Here is a 16,839-nt window from a genome sequence, read left to right as displayed (position 1 = left end):
TATCGGTGCACCTGGTCCATGCCCCCAGTTTTTATTTGAGTCCGAGTTGCTCATTAACTTTTTTTACTTTGTATGTATCATTTTGGTTATTTTATTGTTCTTTGTTGTGCATATCTGTTTTCCATGTCTGGTCTTTGTCTCTGGATAACAATCTTTTGATTTCCGCCAGAGTCTTTTTTCCCTTGATTACTCTTTGTAATGTGACTGTAACGTCATCAAACTTTTTTGCTGATTTATTCCTTAAAGTTTGATCCTAAATTAAATTGTAAGGGATGTCTGTTATACTTTTTCTGTCTATTTGAAATAACCTCAATGCCCGTAGTGCACACTTAAAAATAACCAGCAATAAGTAATAATAATGAAAGCGAAAATGAGGTGAAATGCTTTTAGTTAGACAAAACAATAGAGGAAACGACAAAAGAACAACGTAGGAAAAAACAAACACAAAACACGAAAGAACCGGAAGAAATACACACAGAAAGAGAGTAGCGCGCATACTGTGCAATGCTCCATCCAATGTCTACAATTTCTTTTGGGCATATTTGCAAACTAAATCTAATGCAATTTTTGATTAAACCAGCGAATTTTGGTTAACCAAAATGCTAATTAGACTGACCAGTTTAAAAACAGCAACCAGTTCTTGTCCCCTTTAAAATCAGGGTTAGTCATTATCCGTAAATAGCTAAACATTTTACATTAAAAGTAGGGTAAGCTTTCTATTTGTTTTTTCTAATGATGGATGTTATTACGTACAGTACTTAGTTGGCTTTGCAGTCAAGAGCACATTTCTTAAAATCATTACGTACAAACTAAGGCTGTGGAACCTTTGTGATTCCATTTTTATGTTTCAGTGGGAGATTACTGTAAAAACTTTCCAGAAAATGCCTTAGGTGTAAAACCACTATTAAAAGTCCCATTACTTTCTATGTTGAATTAAGCTATTTTCAAGGAACAAATCTTTTTTAAAATTGGTTAAAATGAACTTTAACAGGTTTTATCATCGAGGGGACCCTTTAAAGACTCTCATAAAATTTGAAGCATACTTTTAATGGGTTCTAAGAAAGAACGGTGAAGTGAAAGAAGACAGGTACTAAAAATACTACTTTCCTTTTGGAAATTTGACAAAGCAATGGGCTTAAGATCTCGACTCTGACAAATTATTCTCTACATCAGAGTTCAAAACTGTTGTATCCAGTGTGTACCTGACATGATAAGCTTTCAGATGATACCAAGTTTGCATATACTGGCTAAATCACAAAAAATATACAATGCATCCTAAGAACTACTTTGTTTTTTACAGACTACTTTCTGGTATGTGCAGGCGACTGGTTCCCCTTAAAAGTGGTATTATACCTTTACTCAATAGTGAAGGGTATTTCTAATTGATGAAACACCTCATATAAGCACCAGAGACTCCCACATGTTTTGTTGTGTTATAAAAAAGGAAATCATACAAAATTACAGATACCTAAAAGTTGGTTCGGACACGATTCATTGATGAAGATCTTGGATTTCTTCTACAAGTATAGAACATTGTTGTTTTGCACAAATTTAGGCAGCAGATCGAATGAAAAGACCATAAACATCTCTCGTCAAAGCCAAATGTATCACACATGAGAATCATTTGAATTACAACATATGAGAATCATTTTAATTGCAACACATGAGAATCATATGAAGTGCAACATATGATTATCATATTAATTGAGTACGATATGGTTAAGACATGTTTTAGTTTACATAAGTGTAATTATGATTACCCCATGAAAAAGTGTTTTTCGCATACATGTGATAATGATATGTTAGTGAGCCAACATTTGCATATGGAAACCATATAATAATCATATGGTTGAACAGTATTTACCATATAATTGCATTAGCGCTATTAATTAATGTACAATACATTCCAGTAAGGATTCAGAAAAATCTCCTGTGTGATAACAATGATCATCAATGAAGGGTTGAAACTTAAAATTCAATAGCGACATACATAACAACACTGAACTATACACATATCAATTTTAAGAAAGAAATCGGTTAGTTCAACAACGGCCTCAGAGGCGTTACATATATGTTGGGAAATCAGTTCTGTAAAATACAAGATTCATGTTCTGATAGTAGAATATTTGTACTTCAGATAAAAAAAGCACGAGCTAGGGGCGCACAACATTGTTCATGAAATGAGTTCTTATTACTAAATTAAAAACTGCAACATCAGAAACTGTTGCGATTTTGTTATTTTAGTAAAATTTTGAGAAAAAAATCAACATTATAGCAGGTTAAAAATGTCATAATATAAATTAAGATTAAAGCGATTTAAGGAATTTGTACTTTTCGCAATAATTTCTGAACTTACAGTAAGTAAAAGAATAATAAAAAAAGCAACCGCAGTAGGGCGATATAAATTCGTCAACGAGCAATTAAAATTGTCAAATACCGGTTAATTTGTCTTCTATTTGTTGAAGTATGTAACCCGCAGAAGATGCAATCTCCCCGGAGGAGCTTTCACCGCTTCTTAATTTACAGATACGTATCACTCCGTTAGCATGTTTCATGTAGCTCCGTTATCTTTTCGTTGGCTCTATTGTTAAGAAAAAAGTAACACGGTGCGTACAATCGGTTGTAGCACAGTGATAATGCTTGTACGCTCTATAGACGTATGTACCATTGGTTTCACTTACAGTTCAATACTTAAACATTTAAGTTGTAAAAGTACCAATATCCCCAAAAGAAATGTTATGACAGTGGATTTATTATGATGAGGTTAAGCGTCTAGAGAAAAAAGCAATGTTCTAAAACATTTTTTCGTCCACTTTAAAATTCACTATTTAAAATGTAAAACATTTCCTTTGTAACAACATCAGTATTAAAACATTGTTTTTGTTTAAACTAAAAGTTTGAAAATCAGACTGATGTTTCTTGGGTCAGTTTGGTATTTTAGATCACTCACTTACTGACCAACATTTACTGAGGGCTAAAGTTTATGGTATAATGTACTGGTGAAATTTACAAAACCTAAATGTGTGACCACCTTGTCCCAGTTATAGGATACGTCTGCTGAGTATGCTAGCAGTTATTTTAATATATAGGTAGGGTGAAAATTTGTAAAAAAAAATGCTTTTGTCGAAAAAGTTTAGAACATTGCGTCAATGTCGCCAGGCCATTTTAATGCACAAAAAATTATATCAGTAATGATATGAATCGCACATATTAAAACCGACTTCTTTGGATACAAGAATTAGTCACAGGAAAACAAAACTTTGAAAGCAGTCAGGGACATTATAGTTTAATCGAACTTCGCATTGACAAAGTTTTTTGTAATTTTAAAAAAGTCCAATACTAGGCAGTAAATGCGCTGTGTCGAGATTACAATGTGTCGATTTATCCAGTTGCGACCTCAAGTTGTACGTAAGGTAATGAAATACAAAATATTTTAAGCAACGCTAGATATATCAAATCTGAATTTTGTCAGCTTTGCTGTTATATTATAACACTGTCAATATATGTTTTCATAATATCAAGAGAGCGACAAAATGTTATATACTAATGAGCGTGCATGGTCGACATTCTTTCTCCCCATTACCCCAATTTTCGAAAGTTATAATGTGGTTATGATTTCTGTATTCACAACTTGTGGATATTAAAATTTCTAAGGGAAACAGACGTATTGCTGACTTCTAAGTAGAACAATCGTAATAAGACTAGATAATTCTTTCATTGATACGGGAACATGTTTTTGTTTAATGCACTATTTACGAGATATAGATTTCAACCTTCGTAGCAGTTTTCTGGTGACAACAATTACAAAAGTTACAAAAAAGCAAATGGACCATACCAGATACAAAGATACATGTAGTGAACATGGTTCTAAAACGCCTTCTGCTTTGTAAAATAATATTAACTTTCTTTACTAATCGAAACTTAATAATTGAGGAACACAGAAATAACAATCGTAAAAGATACTTTGAAAACGTGAACTACAAGAAAGCTCACTCAACAATGCCGTCCAAACGGCTTGTAAAACCTATCAGTAGATTTATATAACTTTGCAAGCATCTTAAGTTATGCACTTATGCATCTTGATTTGAGTACTTCTACATATGAAGCTTAACCTTCACATAAAGCTTCATAAAACTCCATTGAATAACTTAAGTAGAGTTGGTGTTACAAGTTACACGAAGGGACAAAAACATAAAAAGGCAGACGAACGACCACTGTGATATGCAAGTGCTTATTAAGCAAGTTAAATAGGGATTTTTCTTTTGATTTTCGATTAGTTTATACTAATTTATACGATATAAACAAATATGATGCAGTAAACAGTGTTGAACAAACGTAAAATGTTCTAAAAATGGTCAATGTTACAAGTTATAGAATGGACAGGGACAAACAAGCAGACGAAATTTGAGATTTTTCGAATCGCACACTGCGGACTGATGATGTTTATAACGTGTACAGTTACTAACTTAATACAAAAAATAACCTTTTCTTCCTCCCAAAAAATAACCAATCAAACGGGTTATTTACAAAGCAATTAGATTTGAAAAGATGATGTTTCAACTCCAGTGACTGAAACCGGTTAATGTAATTGTTAAAAACTGCAAATTGATACTGCTGCGAACAGTTTTTTTTAATAAAAAGTTTCATTTTTTTTTTAAAAATAAGACGTCCTTTCACCAACGTTAGAAACAAGAAAAATACATTTGTATATATTGGATACTTTCGTAATCAATGTTATTTTCGAGTCCATAGATAACGGTATGAACACATTATATTACGTTTTTCTACAATCAATAAAAGCTTTGTTTAATTCAAATTTTCAAACCGTCATATCGTGTTCGAAGATGAAATTATGGTCTGGGTGGTTGTAACGCATCCAGCCTTGCATTAATCTGGTTTACTTTAGCAGTGTTTCCAAGGTATTTGTACATTAAAATCAAAACAGCACATGACTCCTCTGTGTTGACCTGTTCGCATATTGATTCCACTTCACCAACAATTTGGTCTAACCTAAGATTGCAAAGAGGTTCGGATGACGTAGTCGTGACGTAGGTACTCACGAGACATCTGTAAATTGGAAATACTATGTCTACATTAAAGTCGTCCTGATCAATCGTAGTAGGGTAATTCGGAACAAAGTGGTTTTTCGAAATTTGAAGAAAGATTTCCCTCCCTTTTACGAGATAGGCAAATGCTCTCTTGGTTCGATGCTTTCCTACATAATAGTTGTAAAAAGAGAGACACAAAGTTAAAGGTTTCTCCACTAAAGGTTTTGGAATCAAAAGGTCCCTAAATCGATCGGAAACCTCAGATCCAACGACTTCCTGTAGGGGTATCGGACTGTGATGTAGGCTCAGCTCGGCAGCAAGCGCTGTCCCGAGAGTTTCATCTGCATATACACACAACCACCACTGTTTAAACAAACCAAAACTGTTTGTTACTTCTGTGACGAATGCAACGAAAGGAATGTTATCCTCACATGTGCTAACAAGCAAACGGTCCTCATGAGCTTCTTGTATGATTTCTATAGCAGACTCGAACGCATTTAACTCGATATATCTTGCAGCTTGTTTTATTTTAGTGGGCACCAATGTAAAAATGACGGACTTTCGTACGCTCTTATGTTGTTGAAAATCTTCGATATCCGATATGATGGATTGATAGATCTCATTAGCATTGTCAATCTTCATTCGATAGGCTATACTGTACAGCACCACAATCGGCTGCAATCTTGTACTTCGCAAGTCGGTCATCAAACTTTGAACCTGATCATCTGAAAGATGATCGATCATATTATTAGATTCTATGAAAAAGTTCGGAAGATTTCGTGATTCCAAGTGCTTGATGAGATGGTCTAACATAAACAAAATACATGCTGCGGTCCTTGAAGCCCAGTATTGTTCAGGAATCTGTTCACATGCATAGAAAAATATGGTCTTCAAATGAGAAATATCAATGAGTTGTTCTTTAATACTAAGATCAACAATTGCTCTAAAAACAATGAAGCAATACCTCTGTTCTTTTGTCAAAGATTCGTTTGCAAGTCGTCTTTCCGCTATGCCGAAACAAATTTGAAATTCATGTTTTGGATTGGAACTGGTATGGTGAGGTATAGTGATATAGTAGACACCTTCAGAAACAATGGACTCGATCAAATATTGTGGTGGCCATTTTGTAGTCCTTGTCCTCGTTATCCAGTTCGAGGCTTCCTCAGGCCAAAAAGGGCTATAAACTCCATTGAAATTCCGACGGAAAAGCTGCATGACGAATGGATTACGACTTGCATATTTATCTTTTTGATGTTTTGTTTCATCGGCAATAATTCTATTCCAGTTTGGTAAATAATACCTTGATTGTCCCCTTATTTGCCCGGTGGCAGTAAACGACGTCGAATACTTCGCAGAAAGTCGCACGTATCCAGCATGACAACCTGATCTGTCGACGATTACGTCAGAGGAATCGACTGCATCGCTTTCGTTTGAAGGAAGGTAGGCCATCATTCCAGTATTGAAACAAATACTGTCTACATCCGCCCAAAAACCACGTCCCGAATCTTCCGTGTTGCAATCGAAAGATGACCCTAGCCCATCGACAATATTTCCAAATGTTTTGACCTGAGCATGTCGTTCGCTAGTGTTTCGATGGGACGAGTTCTCGTCCTCTGGAGACTCTAAAGCGAAAGCAGTGTGACACATGCTGTCTGCCGTCCTTATAGTGCCTCTCATTGGCATGAACTGTTTAATTAAGAATGTAAGATGTATGGTTGGTATATTGCACCAAGGGTCAATGTAATCCTCCATGAACGTAACTTGAGAGGGATCTATCAAAATTAAGTGATTAACATTAAATACCCTTTGAAACTTAAAACTGTAAGATGCATTTACTTCTTGCAAAACGTTAGTACTAAGGGGGACCAGCAATTAAAAAGGGGGTATGGTCCACATTCAAAACCCCAGTGAAATGTAATTTTCCCATAAAACATGTAAAGTTCATGTTCAAATTAATATATCAAATGCTGAGATTCTCAAATTCAAGATATTTCAAAGTTATAACATATGTCAGATGCAGAATAATTATATATACATGTACATATGTAAAACATTTAATTTCAAAGGTAACACGATTTCTGATAGGATAAAAATTGTGTTCATCATTTCATAGCTAGATCCTTTAATCTTTTAGTATTATCGTTAAAGAATCCAAGTTTTGGGGATTTGATACATCACAATTACTCCAAAGAACTTGAGATAAAGGATACTACAGACATTGTAAAGTCAGCCTCATATCTTGACCTACACTTAGAGATCGATGGTAAAGTAAAATTACTGACCAAACTATACGACAAACTCAATGACATTTCAATCCGTATTGTCAACTTTCCTTCCATCTGTCAACATCATTTCAGCACCTGCGTATGGAATTTTTATATCACAACTCGTACGTTATGCCAGAGCTTGCCGTTACTACGCAGAGTTTTGTATCGTGCTAGACTTCTTGCAATTAAGCTTTAAGAAAAAGGTTATGTTATCAAAGGTTGAAGTCATCACTGCAGAAGTTTTATGGTCGTCATCATTAACTCGTGGATCTTTATGGTGTATCCATTAGCACCGTGAGAACTGATTTGTACAACTTGTTATAGCTTTCCTTTTCTCTTTCGTCTACCCCGGACTTGACTTTTCATAAGCAATTCGGCGGGTGTTTCTAGAAAAGCAGAGGACGCTTACTTTACCGGTGCACCTGGTCCATGCTCCCAGTTTTTGGAGGTTTTTATTTCCTCGTAGACTGAAAAAAAATATAACAGTCAGTAAATATTCCGTAAATAACAAACTTGTCATACATTTACTTGAGTGCCTATGCTCTGTAAGGTTATCGTTGAAAAGAATAAAAAAAAAACAAGTTTGACATCGTCATTACGATTAAAATTAAATAAATAATCAAATTAATTTGGGAATCTTTATCATTCTTGCATCTAACTTCTTAAGACAGAAAAAATGCACTCGTCGAAGTCGAATTTGTATTTTCAAAGGTCGTGCAAATTATACGAGTCGATTTTGAATTAAGAAACTACGTTCAATGAATATTATTCTCGATAAAACTCACACTAATGTGTTTTTACACAGACAATTAATTGTTTTTAGTCAAATATCGATAAAGTTTGTGCATGCATATCTACATTTTTACTCAGGATTATGGGTAGCGTAAGATCCACTATACTTTTACACTTTGTATATGTATAACACTAGCGATACTACCTTCAACATTGGGGAGACTGGGCTCAATGGAATATAGGTCAAGAGAACACATTGATTCCTCACCTAAAATATATAAACATCATCATTTAAGGAGGTAGACATAAGATAAGGGACACAACTCTGACAAATCATTGGAACGTTTTTATTCAGCATTTTATATCAATCTCGTGTAAGCATCAAAGTAACATGGACAGACTTTATTCTGTTTCAAATGAAAGCTTGATAGGCTTTGGCTGAATTGAATATGATACAAACATACTACTGATTTCAAGAGTTATGTCCTCTACCCTAGGTCTACCTCCTTAAATTATCTAATTAACTTCGATTCGTAAAATTACCTTCCATACAATATACAAGATACCAAATTTGACAGAGTTTAAACTGGTCCAAGGGAGCTAACCCAAAATCAGTCTAATGAAGAACGTTGTACTGCCATATTTAACTATACATAATTATTCTGCTTCATTGTTTCTAAACATTGATGATGCTGTTCATTACACTTTAAAAAAAGAAGCGTTAAGCGTTTTTCATTTACTCTCGGTAAAACATTACTTGACAGGTACAAGTTTTGTTATTCTTAATCTTTTAGGATAAGTGTTACAGAATAAGATGCAAATACCAGGGCTGACCAAGACTTTGAAAGGGGGTCCAGAGGAGTTCCAGAGTAAGGGAAGGGGGTTGATTTCTGGCTTTTATTTAATTTTGCTTAATTTTGCCCGAAATCAAACGAAATTTTCCAACAATAGCAATACAAGGGTTCTTCAAGTCAGTAACTTGTGAAATTCGACTTTCATACTGTAAATGGTCATTTTGTCCTAATGTGAACTATAATTCATCATTTATTGGTTGAAAGATGGAATATCAAAAGACTATTACAGATGTTGAAAAAATAAAAAAATATCTCACCGGCCTTTCCAACGGGTCGCATGCTGACGTAGTGTAACTCTCCCACGTGGCCAAGGTATATAGGGTCAGACTTGACCGAGTCCTTTATTTGAGGATGAATTCGATTCCAGTTACTCTCATTATCTCCGTTGATAACTACTATATTTCTGTTTGTAACCTGAAAAAAAATCATTTTAATATTCAGGGAACCCTACTTTAAGCTAAAAAAATAACTGAAAACTTGGTAGAACGGTTTAGAAATATAAAAAAAAATGCCAGAAAGTTGTCACAAGACTGAGTACAACCACAATTTGAAAGTTCATGCAAAATGCCGGACAAAATAATTCAATATCCAAGTCAACACTATAATACATGTAAATAAACCTGTAACAAGGTATGCACTATTTATCATTTTCCTTCCCTATTAAAAAAATACTAGAATATAAGTTTGTGTGATCTTATAAACATATTTAAGCAAAAAAGTAAATAAACAAAGCAAAACAACAAACAAACTAAGACATAACACATACACTTGATATTGCTTGAAGTATCAAATGGTCTCCCCACTTCCCTTCCTGGCTCATCTTCTCTAAATAATCCTCCCAAGACTCCCCATCAAGAAACATATAAAAGGGCGTTCCGTCTTCGCTTTCAGGATGATGTTTTAGATATTCCGTGCAGGACTGTCGCAACACCATGTGACTAGTTTTTGCCTGTCCTAACAGTTCCAACTGGTCTACTACAGCAGCAAACATGCAGTTTCCATCCGGTAAAACGTTCCTGATCTCAAATCCTTTGCTTTTTCCTGTTCTTATCATGGCCCTGAGTAATTTCATGAAATTTCCATCGCAGTCTTTTCTACCACATCCTACAAATCAGGTGTAATGGCCGTTAACTTAAATTTAGACGCAAAAATCTCCCGTATGATACTTTTGAAGATTTGACCAATGGGGGATACAAATTAAAATAAAATGCTTCGCGGGGTGCAGCTTCCAACGACCGCAGAGGTTGAACCCTGAAGAATTGGGCCGAGTATGGACACACCATTTAAACTTGACACAGATACAGTTAGATACTTGAAACGGGAAAAGTATTTGACTCGAATCGCAGTGGTCACTTTTTGGCCCCTTTTAATTGTTCCTTAATGATTCCAGTCATAGCCTCCAAGTTGTTTTGGGGTATGGTACCCCTTGGTATAACTTTAAACAATGTATCCCATTTTCCTTTAAGTTATTAAGCGGAAATCAGATAAAATACTTGTTTTTGCCATATTTGTGGCCCTACTTTCTCATTTGGTTCATCTTATCAATCCTAAAATCGATCACAGTCTTCCTTTTTGTGATGTGCCACATTTTGGTAAAAGTTATATGACATCCATAAACTTTTACTAAAGTTATTGTTCACACACACTAGAAAAAATGCCAGTTTCAGGCCATTTTATTCCTTTTGTTTCTGCTACCCTTTTTGACCCTTAGTTTCTACAATGATCAAGTTTCGACCCCCAAAATCAATTTCAGTCTGACTGATGTGGATAGAACATTGTGAAATAATATCATAGACATTTCTATGCTTTTCTTGGAGTTATATAAGTAAATTCTATGCAATATTTGTCTTTGGCCACTTTTAAACGCTTAACTCTGAAACGGTTTGGATCATAACCTTAAAAGTCCATACCAATTTTCCTTTTCAGGCTGACAACCTGGTTATAAAATTTTATCGAGATCAACCAATTATTCAATTTATCACAAGAAAATTAAGTGCCTACAGAAATGCTTGTTTTTTCCCTTTTTGGCCCCGAATTCTTAAACGGTTGAGGACATACAATTTTAAAAAGAGCAACCAACTAATATATAAGTTACCCAACGACGACAGAGCCTACCAATATACGACCAAAGTCGTATAGAAAAAAAATAAACCAAAAAAAAAAAAAAAAAAAAAAATGGAAGCAGAAAACAAAAACAGCTATCATTCAATTCTGAATTTTGAATGTATCCCCTCCACACGGCCATTGACCTTGATTAATAAATCAAATTACACTGTCAAAGTGGTGGGATTTTCACCCACTACCCGATTCTTACAAAGACTGGCACTTCAGAGCTTGCGTCGTCGATTGACATTAAATATCTACAAACCAGAGCAGGTGTGGACGTATGCTCCAGAATCAGTTGCCTCTTGTTGTCTGGTCTTCAATGATGACTCTTTTTCTGAACTGGGAATTTCCTTTTCTGAACTGGGAATTTCCTTTTCTGAACTGGGATTCTCCTTTCCTGAACTGGGATTCTCCTTTTCTGAACTGGGTTGTTGCGATGGAACATTGTAAATTGACTTTTCACCAATGTTTTGGTGGCTTTTCAGTTTTTCTAAAATAATAGATGAGAATAAATAGATGACGACAATTAAGAATAATTCTATTGTGCAATAACAATATGCTATAAAATTGATTTCAATGTTGTATGCATTCGCAATGAAAATCACGTGTATATCAATCTGAACTGCTCCGCCATTTCCGCTAAAAAAAAAATACTTCTCATGCAGAAAAAAGAGAAAGTTTACTAAAATTATGTCTGTGATACGCGAATCAAAGTTGTTCCATCTACCAGTTGGTATTAATTGTTTAGTATATTACTAGAAATAAACGTCAGCAAGCAACTCTCCCAAGTTATGACGCGAAATACAGACAAGTAGAAAAGTAATAATTTCGAAATTTAAATAATTAAACTATAATTTTAGAAATATGAGAATCGGATTGGACTGATTATTTCGCCAAGTACATACTACGTTTTTCTTCAGAGTTAAGAGAATGACTGGGTAGTTTCGGTTATTGTGCATATTTTATGCAAACACATGTTTTGTATACAAAAGAAGGGCAATTTAATGTTGCTTAAAACGAACCCCCCCCCCCCAAAAAAAAAAAAAAAAAAAAAAAAAAAAAAAAAAAAAAACAACAACAACAACAAACAACAAAAACAAAACAAAAACAAAACAAAACAAAACAAAAAAGTAATAGTGAATTGATTTAGAGAGTAAATGATAATCGCCTGTTTCACTGCTCTTTTCTTTTGGCAGACAGAAGGCGCCATTTATTTAAAACATGTATTTAAGCATGGATATTAATCATCAAAGGGATATCAACTCAGAAGAGTATTTAAGTACTTATCCACATAAAATTCAGACACTGTCAATGGTAAAGTGGTTCATGGTGTAGAAAAACCCACCAAACAAACTATGCTGTTTCAGTCTACATATGCTATACTTTCATTTCTTCATTCGGATCTGCACTTTTTAGAAAACCATACATTCACCTCCCACTAAAATCAACCAAATGAAACCAAATCAAGAACGATAACTCCTGCAACGTACCAATTCCATGTGCAATCTATATAATCGCAACAACCAAATGAAAAACTGACTGGTCATGTAATCAGTAACTCTTTCTGAACAAGAAATAAAACTGAATTCGGTGGGTTTTAGACATGCATGAATCACCTTCTGTCTGATTTTTAGGAAAACTGCTACTTAAAGAATACTTTCGCATACATGCCAACGCTCAGGGTTTCACCCTGATCCTCAAGGAGTTTGACCCTCTTGCGGGGTTCAGGGCCGAGTAAAATATTCTCAGGGTTTTCAGAAATTGTCAGGGACAATTTTTCACATCCCTTTTCCCAATAAGACGATACCAAACAAAATATTATTTGCCCAGATCCAAATTTTCTCTTTGGAAACATCATCAAATGTCCTCATTCCAATTTTCGTTTTCGGTCGTGGGAAGGGGGGGGGGGTGCTTTGCCCTCGGCTGCACTCAATGGCGACCTTCAGCGGGAAGTAGACATAATCTGGAATTTAAAACTCGTTACACAATTATCTGTCATTTTTTTTCCTCCTTATGCAACTTGATACCTTTTATCTTTTTAACAAATACAATATTCTTATTATAATAATATTAAGTGACTAAGATATTCCTACAGACATGTAATACCATTTCAATTCTTAGACAATTCTAAAGCTACTTTAGTACCTTTCTCGCATGCATATTTACTTTTATACAAAGCATCGGCCAAGCAGCTAAAGTTGGAAAAAATAATAGCTTGACAAAGGCAAACCAGACAAGCACCGAAACATTCCTACATCTTAAACCGACCTGTTAGTTCAGTAGGAATCTCCAAACTTTCGGTCAAATCTAAATTTAGGGAAGTCTCACCGTCTATGTCTAAATCATCATCTCCGACTAGTAGCGATTCATTCAAAGACTCAAAATTACTATTCCGCATATGCGTTTGGAATATAGTCTGACCTGAAATTGTAATACCAAAATATAACAAAAAGCACACACGCACGGACACACACACACACACAAATCTATAACTATCATCAAACATAAGCATACAATACTGTGATTGTCAGTTCTGACGTCTACTTAGTATTGTTAATCGTCAACATGATTAAGTTGTATTCCACTGACAGCTTCATACCGATGTAAGACAAAACCTAAAACACTTGAACTTTAGACGATTTTAAATCTATCAAAATTAGACAATCATCATGAAGCAGATAATTATACAATCCCGCAGTAGTACATGAAAAGCATGAGCAGTCAATGTAAACGGGTTTTGAGCAAATGCATATAGCAAAACTAGATAAGATGTGTGTTTCCTATTACCCTACCCACCCTATTTTTTCTGCTGCAAATAGTGTATCCTAAGATCTTTGTTCGATTGTTTTTCAAAAAGCACTGCTGTTGCTCTCAAAGACTATTTAAAATAAAAAAAAAATCCTTCCTACATTTGCTTTCATATATGTAAAAGGAAACACATATTATTTTCTTTGGGCCTTAATTCAGTGACTCAGGGCGTTTCCCAATTGAAAACTTTTACCTTTCTGTTGGATACCAACGGAATTAAATGTGGACTGGAACGGAATCGACCGGAACGGAATTAGACACTGACTTTGCTGGGTGGTACCCTTTCCCTCTACTGTTAAATCATCATTTCCGGTTTTATAGTTAATCTCTTCATCAGGAACATCTTTTGGTATCGCTTTGATGTCCGACTTTACTTGGTCATTAGTATTTGATCTATGAATGATTTCGGCTTCTATGGTACATGTCATACAATCGTTTGCATTTTCGGATTTCTCTGTTTCTCCGTCTTTTGTTGCCGTAACTTTGGTCGACTCGAATGTTTCCACTGGTGCAGATCTACTTTCAAATTCCTTAGATACAGTTACTACATCCTTGTAGGAAGAACTATGTGTGTGTTCTGCGTTGTCTTCCATTAAATTTGATTCTCCTTTTTCATCAACCTTAACTGTCATTTGTTTGTCGGTTACGTACGCGCTGCTATTATGTTTGTGTTCCTTTGTTTTTGTTGAACACTGACTATTTATAACTGATTGTGGCACGAGTAACTCAGGATCCTGTCTATTGTGAGTAGCTGTAGATTCGCTCCTCAGACTATTTGGAGTATCATTTATAGTAGACACAGATGGTTTCAAAGTATCATTGATAGTAATAGCGTTTAACTTAGTATCATCCAAGTCGTCCTCTCGTTCACTTCCGCTGTCAGAATGACTTGTGTCAAAATGTGGATCGACATTATTGTTTTGCTTCAGTCTAACTTTGGACGATTCATTTGTAGCACTAGAAAAATCGTTATCAAATGTTAATGAAACAATTTCATCATTCTTGATAGAGTCACAAGAAGGTGATAATGTTTCGCAAAAGTTATTTGAAAATGTCAGAGTAACCAATCTTTCATCATCACTATCCTCAAAACCATTAATGAAAACGGCTTTACATGGCTGGCTGAACATTTTACCCTTCGGTATAAAGCGGTTGTCGATTTTATTCGTAGTATACCTACTTGCCACACACTGCTTATTTTCCTCTGAATTGGAAGAGTAATATTCTACGTCTTGCTTGCTTTTAGACATTCTCGTTTCTTCGGTTTTTTCATTTTTGTATAATGGAGGGGCGGAATCTTTGTTGATTCCATGACTACTAAAATGATCTACATAAATTTTATTCCCTGTGACATTTGAATTGTCGAAAGCGTCTGTTCCACGTCGCCCTATCGTTAAGTTCATATTTCTCTTTCCACTTCCGGTTTTGGTTTCTAAAATATTGTTAACAACTGTGTGATGTGCTTCGATATCTTCATCGCTAGAAGGAGAACTGTGTTCAAAGCTATATTCGTCACTATCCGTGCAATTTAGATAGACATGGGTAACTTGTGAACTTGTTGAAACTTTCGATGGTTTTGTTGTATCTTTAATACATGTACTAGTTACATATCTAAGATTGTCAACATGCTCTTCATCTTCGTCGGTACTGGAAAATCCGTTGTCAAAATACAGTTCGGCATTTTTATTTGATGACCTTACGTTTTTCAGACCAGACCAAACAGATAGTCTTTCCATCGTTAATCTGTAATATCGACAACACAAAATGTATTCATCCTGATTACATTGATAAAATGTTGACTTCGAATACGCGTTCACGTGTGAGTATTGTGTGTAATATTTGCGATATTTCTATCTGGAAAAAAAGTATACTATATTCTTCATATATATCTTTCTTGGCTTCTGTGACAGAATTCTGAAAATCCCATATTGCGTCATTACAATTCAAAATGAAACTACTGGAAAAACCAAGGAGGATATTTTAAGCAACAAGTTGAATTCGGGGACATGATCACGATATTTCAAAAGATTGGGATTCTTCGTACTAATGTGTTTGGAAACCGATAAAATGTTAATATTACATCTGCTTGTGTGGCTCAGATTACTGAATACGCAATGAACGGTACGCAGAAATCAGGGTAATCTGATTAAAATCGGTTGTTTATTGAGGTTAGTAGTACGTAGTAATCGAAGTCGAGGACCTATAAGAGACGACCCTAGTCGTTCGCTTCAAGGCATTTTCTTAAAATCTGACTGAACTAACTAACCAAGCAAATTAAGGCGAGCTTCCCATTTGGATTACTTTTCCGGCTAAAAGATTCCATGCTGAATCGATCTGTATTTTATTCCCCTTCATATTTTACAGGCCTCCATTTTTTGAATAAAACAAATTGTCACAATTATATTCTTACTTGTCACAGTATATATATATATACGTATATTTTAACTTACATGCGTGCTTAAATTATATGTGGAAACGAAAGTGAAAGATTTAAAATTCAACGCAGTTACAAATGTAATTACCTTCTCAACACCTCAAAGCAAAGTTTCATTTTGGATTCTAAAATGCCAAAAATTCAATTTAAAAAATGCGCTTGTATCGTGTTTTATAAATTTAACTCATTCTAACCCAGAAGTCTCAATTACTTACTTTCAACAATGATCACCACTTATAATCATGTTTGGGAAAATACCTTCCTGTTTCATTTCTATAATTAGAATAGAAAATTCTCATACATATGCCGAGGATATTTAAAAACAAGATAAAAGTGAATTTACACGTTTCCATAAGCGAATCCGGGGGTGGGGTGTGCATAATTTGCAAAATTTATGAAAATAGCGTATTTTCGTGTGTAAATAACAATACATTGTACATGCATTAAAATGTGTTTATCAGAGTTTTTTTCAGCCCCCCAGATAATAAGGTAATTCTTAGGTAATTAGGTAATTCTCTGGATAAGCCACTGATATTAGGCACTTAGGCACTGGAATAGAGGAGGCAGGGTTTGAATTATATTCCAAATTC

The 16,839-nt window shown here is 34.8% G+C and overlaps 1 protein-coding gene across 7 annotated transcripts; it reads right to left on the bottom strand.

Annotated features, from left to right (window-relative positions):
- Positions 1-371: 371 nt before the first annotated feature.
- Positions 372-16,522, bottom strand: LOC148617198 (uncharacterized). 7 transcript variants are annotated; one of them, XM_088584668.1, is made up of 9 exons: positions 16,338-16,446; positions 14,009-15,558; positions 13,276-13,428; positions 11,270-11,497; positions 9,668-10,005; positions 9,159-9,315; positions 8,253-8,315; positions 7,725-7,782; positions 6,636-6,820 (listed from the first exon to the last, which is right to left on the bottom strand). In XM_088584668.1, exons 1-9 carry the CDS (start codon positions 16,364-16,366, stop codon positions 6,784-6,786), a joined length of 2,613 nt encoding a protein of 870 aa, XP_088440794.1. In that variant the 5' UTR covers positions 16,367-16,446; the 3' UTR covers positions 6,636-6,783. The 7 variants fall into 7 exon arrangements, with proteins under 7 accessions (XP_088440789.1, XP_088440790.1, XP_088440788.1 ...); XM_088584663.1 differs by lacking the exons at positions 7,725-7,782; positions 16,338-16,446 and adding an exon at positions 16,465-16,522 and having other exon boundaries at positions 372-6,820; XM_088584664.1 differs by lacking the exons at positions 7,725-7,782; positions 16,338-16,446 and adding an exon at positions 16,465-16,486 and having other exon boundaries at positions 372-6,820; positions 14,009-15,669.
- Positions 16,523-16,839: the final 317 nt, after the last annotated feature.

This window comes from Perna viridis, chromosome 5 (genome assembly GCF_037379345.1).
Source record: "Perna viridis isolate PV_CMFRI_1.1 ecotype Kerala chromosome 5, ASM3737934v1, whole genome shotgun sequence".
In the NCBI taxonomy this organism is placed as follows: Eukaryota; Metazoa; Mollusca; class Bivalvia; order Mytilida; family Mytilidae; genus Perna; species Perna viridis.
Note: the sequence above shows the minus strand (reverse complement) of the source record. Positions and strands in the feature narration are given on the sequence as shown.